General features: G+C 44.4%; 1 protein-coding gene across 3 annotated transcripts; it reads right to left on the bottom strand.

The window, feature by feature from the left end:
* LOC146202730 (uncharacterized) lies at nt 1–11,936 on the bottom strand. 3 transcript variants are annotated; one of them, XM_084588285.1, is made up of 4 exons: nt 11,730–11,934; nt 11,094–11,138; nt 6,787–7,512; nt 1–6,608 (listed from the first exon to the last, which is right to left on the bottom strand). In XM_084588285.1, the coding sequence occupies exons 1-4, from the start codon at nt 11,791–11,793 to the stop codon at nt 6,376–6,378; spliced, it is 1,068 nt and encodes a 355-aa protein (XP_084444411.1). In that variant the 5' UTR covers nt 11,794–11,934; the 3' UTR covers nt 1–6,375. The 3 variants fall into 3 exon arrangements, with proteins under 3 accessions (XP_084444411.1, XP_084444409.1, XP_084444410.1); XM_084588283.1 differs by having other exon boundaries at nt 1–7,512; nt 11,730–11,936; XM_084588284.1 differs by lacking the exon at nt 11,094–11,138 and having other exon boundaries at nt 1–7,512; nt 11,730–11,936.

Raw genomic sequence — 11,936 nt, 5'->3', positions numbered from 1 at the left:
GGCTTTTATCATCCTGTTTATTGTTTCTATAACATGATTCCTATTGCAATGAAAAATGAAGATGGACATGCTTTGTCAAAGAAGACTTCATGAGAAACTAAAAACAACCCAACAAGGCAGCCTCTGCAATGTTGTAGTTTAAGAGGTAGCTAGAGGCATGGTACAAAGAAACGTTTGCAAATTACAAAAACCAGTTGTGATTTAATATGTTTGGCACAATTCTCTTCTGCAGTAATGCAAGCACCTTTTTTAATGGTCCATCTTTGGCTGACTGACCAGCAGAGGATGCCAAGGAGAGATCTTGTAATTCGCCTGCACTTGCTGAACAAATTTACAATGTATTAGCAGTAAGCATGAGCACAATCACTGACACTGTCAGCACAAAGCCTACAAGACCTCCCTCAAGTGCAAGCAGCACAGGCCCTGCTTCTTATTTGGTTGCACATTCAAAGAGTTTCAAACTGCAATTCCACATCCTCATTTAGTTCTGTTCTGTGGGCCCAAAGGATGCATCTGCACAGTAGAGGCACGCAAGATATGTTGAGACACCAAAAAACTGATCACAAGGAGCTATGTAGGCTACTTTTGAATATTCAGTCTCATGGGGTTGCAAAATATATTCCTGTCAACCAAAACAAACAAAATCTTACACAAAAGCACTAGAAATGAAGTCGTGCAAATATGCTTATGAGATTTATTTACAGCCCTATGCCATCGCAGTGCATACTGCGTGACCGACAACAGTGATGCTGCAGTAGTGTGGTATGGTACATCTTCCAGTCAAGGGCTCGAGATTAATTTAGATCTGACGTTCTTAATGTGGGCTGCCATCGCACAGCACAGAGGGGATTTTGTTTCACCTTGGGGCTCAAAGCCGCAACCTCCGAATCGGTACCCATATGCAAAAGGCAGAAGACTTTCTAGGCTCATGGAAAGAAATCCTATGTGCAAGAGTTGTGTGTCTCCTAATAGGAGGCGTTAGATCTGTGTGCAACATTCCGCAATATGTTTTCTCCTTGTCTAACATTCCTGCCATCTGCAATCCCATACTGGAACGCGTGCTAAGGAACACCACGCAGCAGGAGCGACAGTGTGCAGTCTACACTCACATTTGCTGGAGAAAATTCGAAGATACTATGCCTCTCCTTTCCTGTAAACCAATTATAAGAGGCAAATGATAGGAGAAGGGTACGCTTTCGCCATTTTCCTCTTGAAGGAGTATAGACACTTCATTTTATAGTTGTTTTATTTTCTGTAATGATGCATAAGACATTACATGAATCTCATGATATTCACCTACTGCCGCTGAATAATTTATATTCGAATTGCTTTTCTAACCAGTTTTGGTTTCAACAGTCGAGCAATGACTGTAACATCAAGTCTAGGTCACGTGAGAGATGAATAAAACAGCGATATAATAGTTCTTGTGTCAGTTCACTGGAACACTAAAGCCAGCATGCCTCAATGATAGGAATTATAAAAAGTGAAGAGTGTGATTATATTGCCATTTTTTTTCATGCCACACGTGACCTAGACTTGATTGTGGCATCACAGCCATCTTTTGGAGCTGAAACCGAAGCCGAAACTGGCGAGAAAAGAAAATTGAATTGAAGGTTACTTGATGGTTGTAGGCAAAAACCGCGTGATCCTTATACAGGAATGCCTTATGCATCATTAACAAAAATAAAAATGCCAAAAAGATTTGGTGTCTATAGTAGACATCTAAGAGACCCTCTAAGTTTTATCTGCGTTGCTGCACGAGGATGTTTGGTTTGGTTTTTTAGAGGCTTAACAATCCAAAACAAAAGTTATGACCAACACTGTAGTAGATGGCTGCAAATAATCGACTGCCTGGGATTCTTCTAACGTGCACTGACATTACATAGGTGTGACTATGATCAAGCCCGGGTCTCCCAAGAGTAAAGCATCCTTCTCCCAAATTCTGCCCAAGCCCTTCTGTATGCCAGATATATGCTGGTAACTTGTTCCAACCCATAGTCAAACCGCAGAATTCTAGTGTTTCCTTTTCTCTTCCTCCCATCACCACAGCAGCTACTTTTCAAAGGAGGCAAGAAAGCAAGGTGCCTATGTTCTGAACAGTGTCAGTGCTGATTAAAGAAATTTCCTGTGGCCAGAATTCCCGGAGCACTTCACAACAGCGTCCTCAATAGTTTGCATCGCTTTGAGGTGTTATATACTATAAAAACCCAATGAATCATCCATTTCTACGAGATAAATTTCAGTATTCACGAAAGCAGTTAACCCATCTTATCCTCAGTGGACCATCTGCAAATGTCTCCAATCAGCTTCCCTTCCAACCAAAAACTTTTGTTCCTAGATGACACTCTAGCATTCTTAATGAAAAAAAAAAAAAAGCAGGCACCCTTGAACGCATTCATTTGAGAGTCTGATGTGTCACACAGAGGGACAGTAACAAACCCACTAAACCAGCCACACACAAGGAGCAAGGACAGTCTGTTCATCCCTTTAATCTACTTATAAATACGTACTGCACCATTGTACCCTTTCAACACCCCTCTCGGGGCAGTCCCATTACCATTACGCTGAGATTACCGTGCCACAACAAACTTATAACTTATTCGGTTTATGTTTGAATCTCAGAATACTTGCATATAATGAGCGCCCACTCACAGATATTTTTACAAGTAGCAGAAAGCCACCAAAATGCCACAGCTGCAGCACCCGAGGGTCCAACTGAGCCAATCTCTAAGTAGTCTCTCACTGACAATAATAGTTTCAAAGCACAAGTTTTTGCGAATGATTCCTGCAGCACTTCCCTCAATTACGAATACTATATTTTGTTTTTAGCATTCTCTTGACATCCTAGAAATGCTTTGATCGAGCAAAAAATTTCATTGCAGTAAACTGGCAATATTCCAAAGCATGCATGAAGGAGAACTTGCCTCTTTTAATTTCCACAAAAGAGAGAGTGTCATCTGAATATGAAACCTTTTGGTTGGAATGCAAGCTTTGCAAAGAAGCTTACCAAGGAATTCTCATATATGGTCCATTCTACATAGCAGCACCACCACACATACCATAAAATGCTAAAGACACCTTTAGAAATATCTTGATGAAAATACAGGCTTCAGCTTTTTTTGTTTAGGATGAAATTTGTTCAGCAGCAAAATATGCACTCCTACCAGTCTATTCAAACTTGGGACATCTGACATCCTTACTGAAAAGGACCGGTCGCAGTCTTAAGGTCACTTGTGCTGAAGCATAGCCATCGACGTTTACACATGCATTTCACTTTTGAAATCGGCCAGTGATGGCAGCGCCTGTATTTTGTTTGCTGGCCTTTTCTAGCTCAGTTTTCAGTGGCAGTGGTTGGTCTCCATACAATTAGAATGTGGCACCTTAATAATATAGGCCAACTTCAATCTGTCACTGCTTTTTTGCACTTAAGCCTATTATGTACTAGCCTATTAAATGCCACGTTGCCTTTCAACAAGCCCAGACGTCATGCAGAGCTAGTTTTCAGTATTTTGCTATTTGTCATTACCGACTTTTGGTAATGTGCAGACATACACGAAAGCACCGCACAATGCAAGCATACTAAATGAGACTACAAACCACATTTCCACACTGAGTGCTGCCTACGTGAGCAGACAGGTGGACAAGAAATGTCAACAGAAGAGAAGGAGAGAGATAAAAATAATGCAGAGACTGCACTGACAGCAGTCTGGATTTGAGAACTGCCAGCATCGCAACAAAAAATTATCCTGTATGTAAAATTTCAGCAGGACTATGTCCTTGAGGGGACATTGCAGATAAATTCAAGTTGCCCTGTATAGATAATGTACTGCATTCTAAAAACAAAAAGATCATTTGCATGAAGAACAAAGGTTTTTAATCTAGAGAAGCGTCACCATATTGATTTCGCAAGTGAACTGCATACATCAGCATTGATTTTGGGCATGAATCCCAGAGGCTAAGAGACTACACTACCCTTCACTTCAAAACGGTGGCTACCACAAATTTTGACCAGTGGCGGGAAAATGTTGTGCAACAGCGCAAGGAGGCTCATCTGGCCATTTATGTTGATGCTGTGGTTTATGGAAAAGTCAAAATGATACCAGCATTACCTCTTGGCTACTTTCCAAGTCATTTCCAAATGAAGTTAAGGTCACCACGAGATTGCCATCACAGTATAAACTCAAGTATTTCCTGACTTGCCACGCACATTTTCCCCCTGATGTAATACAGATGTGCAGCACGTTTAGGCACCACGTCGGTAACATTAAAAAGCTCTGCTACTTGCTGGCACTTGAGTGAAATGAGGTAGAGGCTCTGTGCAGACAGGTGTCAGACAACGCTATGGGAGCAGCCAAGTCAGGGCCCTTAAAGCATGCCCCATTCAGAAAAAAGGTGCCATGTGCACCGTTGAGGAAACCCACAGCACAGTGCAACACTATGAAAACTAGTTCTGGCCAACTGAATACCTTCAGTGAACATGAATGTTGACCCAAGGACGGTAGTACAAGGCTGATCACCTGGTTTAAAATAGCTTGTTTACAGATATGTGCACAAAACAGAAGACAGAAATGAACAGGCTGTCCATGAAAGTGCAAGGTAAAGTGTTAATGAGCAGCAGCAGTACTTCTCATGACTCTGTGACGATGCTACAAGGCATTTTCCAGAATAGTCCAACTCAGTTCTGCAAGAATACCTGCACTGAAGCGGAAAAAGAGCTTCTGAAAAGCTGCTTGCTCATGCAAAATAGCCACTATGCAAATTTTAAAAAGTACAGCTGCACGTTAACACTTGCACTTCTACTAGCACTTGTGAGCCCTTGAATGTGTTGACAACAGTTTGAAATATTTTAATTAAAATCCCCAAACACACTGTGAAACGTAGAACACAATCACATTACAAGGTGCCATATGCACAGCGCATTCACTAAATCTTCTCTTATTCACCATAAATCAACCCAACAAACCTTTGTGGGCTATAGGCAATGTGGCTGTCTCACATTGTAAAAGTCCTGGGTTCAATTTGTGCTACCACTAAAATTTACTCTTTTCTTTCAGCTCAAGTGTTTTCCTCTTATTAATGAAACCTCCCTTAGAAATTTGGTATTAATCCAAACATTTGTTACCTGTTACTGAACTGCACTGTTCCAAGAGAATTTTTCACTTGTTTATCCCAACGCCAGATTTTGCACAAATTGGAACCCTTCGAGCTCCTGTGTTAAAATTGGTGCTGTTTACCTGCCCCACACTACATGGAAGGATACTTAACCGGGCACAGGCCATGGCAAGTTATCAGTAAGGCTGGATTATGCATCAACTATCCCTTTCAGAATTCTGATGCAATTTCTGGTGACAGCAAGAGCAATTAAAAATATTCAATCAAAACCTATACAGAAAGAAGTATGCCCTAAATGAATTAAGTAGATGATAATGCTGCTTGCAAAGGCAATGACTACACTCCTACATGGTGAACTCTTCCAAATCTTTACACACACTCGCACAGGCACACCAAGTGCAGAATGGGAAAGGCAGGAAATAAAAATTGGTGCATCTTCTACATATGAGTATGTCTTCAATGATTCATCCACACAATTACCTTCCATGGCAACTCTCTCTCTGACAAAATACAGAATACTAGGAAATGCACATATGCATATAAAAAATTGAGCATTATGAGGACTACACAGAAGAGGACAAGAGAACTGTAAAAACGTGGAGTTTAACACCTCAAAGCAACACATGTGCCACTTTGGGACAGCCTAGTGAAAGGCTCCAAGTTAATTCAGACCACTTGGGGATCTTAATCACGCTAAAATTACACAGCACACGGGTAACTTCAGCGTTTAGCCTCAATAGAAATGCGGCCACAAGGGCTGGAATGGTCTAAATTGATCCAGAGTCCTCCACTTACGGTCTATGCCCATGTGTCGCTTCGGGACATTAAGTCACACAATTTACTATTCAGAAGGGGGCATGAAGCCAGTCAGTATTTTTACAGGAGCATGACACTGCTACAAAACTAAAACAATAAAAAGAAAAGAAAAATAAAAACATGGACATTCAATTCTACATGCATTTCCACATATGTACTTGCATCATATTATGTAATCTGGCAGCACAAACTGTTCATCTTGTGCTTGCTTGGACGTGCTCACCTTTAAATGAAACAAAACTTGAGCAGACACGTACAGAACTGCAATGGCTGCAAGAGACCACCTACAGATGGCAGGGATCAGCCTTAGACTCTCCCCTGCCAAGAGGGGTGCAGGCACAGGGTGGCAACCCCATGCGCACCACCAAGACGCACAAGTCCGGCTAGTACGGGAAAATAGTATCCAAGCTGCAGCAAACTGCAACGCTGTGGGCGGCACTAGGGCAGTCAGTGGCGAGGGCTGGCCAGACTGGCAGGAGGCTGCCAGTCAGGCTTGAAGCTGCCGGGGCCGAAAGGGGTTGTCTGGTTGGGGCTGCCCAGCTGGGGGGGCATTGGCGGTGGTGGTGCTGGGGCCTTGCTGCTGGAGCCGCTGGTAGAGCCCCGCGAGGGGACCGCCCCCGGCGAGGAGCAGGAGGCTCTCGGCTGGCTGCTGCTGCTGCTGCTGCTGCTGCTGCTGCCCACTGGAACAAGGGGGGGCGGCGCATTTGTGCCGGCTCAAGTCCCGAGGCTCGAGGAACCGGCGGCCGCACTGGGAGCAGCCGAAGGGCCGCTCACCCGCATGTGCCCGCAGATGGCGCGCCAGCTTCTCCCGGCGGCCGTAGCTCTTGCCGCACACTAGGCAAACGTGGGGGCGCTCACCTGTGTGCACACGCCGGTGCCGGGCCAGCTTGTCCTTGCGGTAGAAGCCCCGCCCACAGAAGTCGCACGGGAACGGCCGCTCGCCCGTGTGGATCATGGCATGGCGCGTCAGGTGGTTCTTCTGCGAGAAGCTCTTCCCGCAAACCTCGCACCGGAACGGCTTGTCACCCGTATGCGTCCGCATGTGGTCCAGCAACTTGCACCGGTAGCTGAAGCCGCTGCCGCAGATGTCACAGGCGCAGGCCTTCTCGCCGTGCGCTGCCCGCACGTGAGCTCGAACCCTTTCAGCTGAGGCAAATAACTTTCCGCACACCTCACAGGGCACTGCCCCAACAGCTCGCTCTGAGCGTGTGTGCTGGCCCAAGTGCTGCTGCAGCTCTGAGGCTGCCTTGAAAGGCACCTTGCACGAAGGGCAGGGCCACAGCTTGTCCCCTTTGGGACTCTCGGAAGCCACAGGTGCTTCCACTTTTTGGGCAGCAGGCGCTGCCTTGTGCGGCTCAATGCCTGGAAAAGCAACAGGGGCCGAGCCCAAGCTGCGGCCAAAGTCGCTGGCTGGCACCTGCGGAATCTTGAGCGTTGTCAGGGAGCTGCGTGGCTGTGTTTTGACAGCCTTGAGGTGGGAGGCCTCCTCAGTGCCCTGCACCACTGGCTGGGGCACGCTGCTAGCTGTGGCTGCTGCAGGCGCAGTAGCGTGGAAGTTGGCCAGGTGTTGCCGTGGGTCAAATCCTGCACAACCCCCCAGTGGCAGAAGAGTCCCTCTAATGGGCACCTCACGACTGGAATAACAACACAGCCTGCCACAAATTGCAAGCGAGAATCATGTCATGTTTACATGAAGAAGCCTGGAAAATGCTCTTTGGTCCTTATGGCCTTATTATTACTGACAATTAAGTTTTTTTTACTTCCACCAAATGACACAGGACCTGACCGCTCACTATTAACATCCTTTGTTGCATGTGACATTTTTGTAACTGTGTATCACTGCATCTTAGTATCAAATTTATCTGAAATAGCCTCCCAAGCATACTATCAGGCTAACATCTTCAGACAACACTAATAGGCTAACAACTTCTATCACCATTAAAGTATGCTGTCTTTCATTCATTTCACATCAAATTTATTGCTAGCTGTTGGGAACAACCCTAGTTCTAAATGCTGCTTCACGACAACGCAAATAACGGAGTGCATGCAAAGTTACTTATGAACAAAAAAGAAAGACAAAAAGCCAATTCCAGTAAATCTATTTTCCCCACAATTCCAGCCCTTCAAAGATTCTAATAAATGGTCAACAGCAACACAATGGTATACCTACCTGAAAGCTGGCTTGTGCACTGCACAATCAATACCTAGATTTCCCATAGCATATTGCTCAGTAAACCACCTCATTTCCAACAAATTTAAGTTCATCTCAGCACACATTGCGCTTCTTTCAAGTGAGAAGCCCTGATCACAGATCAACCACAGCGTGTGCACATTTTCCCTCACATAACTAATAGAGCCTGAATTATTAGCAAGCTTTGCTGGAGATGCTGCAAAATGATAGAACAAAATAAAAACAGTGCGAAAACGAAGAAGACACCACACAACACAGGCGCCTGTGTTGTGTGATCTTTTCTTCGTTTTCGCGCTGCTCTCATTTCCTTCTACCATGCACAAACTAGTCCGCCAAAATGCTCTCTTGGAATGTTTCTGCAAAATGAACCAAGTCAAAAAGACACGATTAAAAAGAAATATGCGCTCCTCATAAAATGACTGCATAAATATGATTATCACTACACTAATTTATTTACCTTCCAGCTTACGGTCACAAAGTCTACCAGCAGCAGGAAGAACACTGAGGGTACAAAGGAATACAAACAGCTAAACTGTATTGCAAGTACTAACAGCTACCCATAAAGTGGTTTCCACATAAATGGAATAAATTTTGCTACACAAGCCTGTATTCCCAGCTGTGAACTCTAAAGCAGTCTGCTAAAACTACCACAAGATGCTGCCAACAAGCTACATATCAAAATAGAATTAAACAAGACCAGGCAAAGAAACTCTGGCTCTTTCTAAACAGCTGGGATGCACACTAAGCAAACCAAACAAGTACTATTCCTTACCTGCCAAATTATTGCTTCAAGAACCATGAGTTTGAAGAACTCTCTAACCCACCCTGGCAGCTACATTCATTTACTCAGCTCCTAATTCCTCACCGCTGGCACCAGGTTATGTACACCACCTTTTTCATCATCAACAAATTTTTAGGCATAGCGAAAGACAAAGCTTGATTTGATATGTTTACACTGGCATGCAGGCTAATTGTAAGGCATTGCTCTTGTACTTGAATAATAAGACAGGAAGCCTTTATTTGTGTGTGCGCACACACATGCATCTACAATTCCATGCACAATATAGATGATTCAAACTATGCTACACCCCCCACATTACTCGTAAAGCATGAACACATCAGAATGTACTGTGTTCCGTTTTTATCTGTCAGAGTTGAAAAAATTCTCCCGAACGAATTGCCAGACCATTTTAACTGAAACACCAACCACAAGGTCGCTTATAAAAGCCTACATTTTTCTATGAGTAATTGAACATTGGAACTTAGCTCACTTTGAAACTGGTGACAAACTGCAGTCAGCTGCTGCACAGAACAGCAGACTCTATAAGCTGTGCCATCTGGCAAACTGCAGGGCTCACCCCCTGCTCAGATCGGGACATTGGTTGCCACATAGTTCACGACACTGTGCAGCCAGTCAAATTCACTGTTCCACTTGCTTTGATGGAAAGTTCTGCTCCAGCCAAATGCAGTTTTCCATTGACTCCAGAAAATGAAAGCAAGTTCCGATGTTAAAATCACTCACTGAAATCTGTGGACCATCACAAACTATCTTGTGGTTGTTGTTCGAGCCCAAATAGTCAAGCAGTTTACACAGAAAAATTTTTTACATGCCAGAGAAATAACTACAGAACACATGGCATAAAAACCCTGCAGGTGCTAATTATTACCAAGCAGAGTAAAATGCTTAAATCTTCAATTTTTTGAAACATCTTCATACACTAGTTCCAGCATCCCAATACTTCTTTTGCTTCATTCCTGTCATAAGAGTGATAACACTTTTTAGGCATTTTGATACACTCGAGCTTGAAAAGCAAACAAAACAAAATGCACATTCACTGGAGCTGGAACAAAGCTACCAAAATATGCAGAGACATTCAACTCAATTCTGCATGCCTGGCAATGAGCCCAAAGAAAATATTTCACATTTTAGCACTTTTTTATAAAGCCCACATCTGTAGGCAATGCAACCTATATACAAGAATTTTACTGTGCAGTCCATGAAAACAAATGCAGATGCTGCACCTAAAAGGAATAAACATCATGCATAAAAATAAATAACAGCAAACTTAAGCAAAAGAATACTCGGGACACACCCCTGTCCAACCTGCTACTATTCAGCAGACAGGGCAAGATGGCTCAGCAGCGTGGAGCAAGTAATGGCCCAAGACATGGCTGTGGTATCGCTACCACATGCTAACTTTCCAGCACATTTCGCACGCTACACTTTGTGTTCTAACAACACCAACTCTAACAGCTCCACTCAAGTGGCAGCAACCGCTGATATATTCCTTGAAAGGGCCGCCTAAGGTCAAAAAACACCTCAAAAGCCTTCTTTGTGCTTGACTGTGAATCCTTCATAATGGGTCATGCCTACACAAAAACCAACAACTAGGTGTTGAACCATTTCACAACCCATATGCCTGCTATTTAATATTCAACAATATGCCCATAAAAGTAAATTACTTATTACAAACGCAACAAAACGCCCCAAAAAGTAAACAAATGTACAGTTCGGAAACGTGGTATCAATCTTATATGCCTTAGCGCTCACTACATAATCCTGTTCAGCCAAGGGAATGACAGCTGTTCGCACTTTGATTTCTGAAGCAAGATCGCAAATACAGCCCATACTAGAAATAAAATTTTGTCGGGGTCGCTATTCAAATTTAATTCAAAACCTCCTATCACCAACGGACTGGTTAGTGACAAAGTCCGGAAACTCCGTATATCACACACGTTTCCCACAACGGTTTCAGCTTAATATTCTAGCTTATTATCAGACATGGTTATTTATAAATCACTGCAAATGTTTGGAAGTTCCCCCACAAAAAAATAGATACGGGTTCAACCATCTAGTAATTACAACGCGCTCCCAGCTGCCAACAGAGCGAAAGGATTATAGTTTTATGCACTGTTCTCTCCTTTCAGTCTGTCAGCTTAAACGTTAGTAGAACAATTGTTTGATCGCACTCACCGTAACAGCTGCTCGCTTCGGCAATCAGCAATTTGCCGTATGTTTCTGCAATAGAAGCGCCCCGCATCTCCATCATGATTCACGAAGCGCAATTATGCTAGATACTGGCGACAGCCGTTCTTCAAGCGGCTTTCAGAGCGATACGCTCTGCGATGTAGTACTGGCACGACCAACTTGTGAAGTTACAAAGCAAGCCCACAACAAAAGACCCCAACAGCTAAGTGACTTCACTGCTCACAATCTCATTCAGAAGCATTCGCAGAGCAGTGATATGCGCTGTTTACGTTATCTCGCCCAGCTTCCAGCACATCGGACCACAAAGAAGGCACACTGGATGTGAGACCGCGCGTCGAAGCTGGGCCGGTGGCCCACGCTATGCCAGCACTAGCTTCAGCAATTATGACGCACCACTTATTCCCGCAAAAGTTATGTTTGCTCAATCTGCAAACATTTTACTATTCGCGCGCCTCTTTTCACAGAACAATTTCGCCGGCAGCAGTGGACAGCGGCACGAACGGCGCGGCTCCAACGGAGGGGGGGGACAGCAACGATTCGGGCAGACAAAGGAGCCATGGACGGGGGGGGAGCCCCCAAAAGCGGTTTCGCGCGTGCCTCTCCGGCGCACCGCTCACTCACCTGGGAAGGCGGCTGGGAACACAAAAGTCGGTGTGCAGACAACTTGCTCAGGCGTCGAGGCCATTTCATCAACTGCATACTGTATTTGCTAAGGCTTGTGACATCCCCTGCGATCGCTGGCAAAAAAAAGACGCTCTGCAAAGTGTCCGATAAACTGCTTTCGGCCACCCGCAACTTCGACAGCAGCGCCGCTAACGCCACCAGCGG

This window comes from Amblyomma maculatum, chromosome 1 (genome assembly GCF_055883805.1).
Source record: "Amblyomma maculatum isolate TAMU_Amacu chromosome 1, ASM5588380v1, whole genome shotgun sequence".
Lineage (NCBI taxonomy): Eukaryota > Metazoa > Arthropoda > Arachnida > Ixodida > Ixodidae > Amblyomma > Amblyomma maculatum.
The sequence above is the reverse complement of the archived record's forward strand: the minus strand, read 5'-3'. Positions and strand labels throughout refer to the sequence as shown.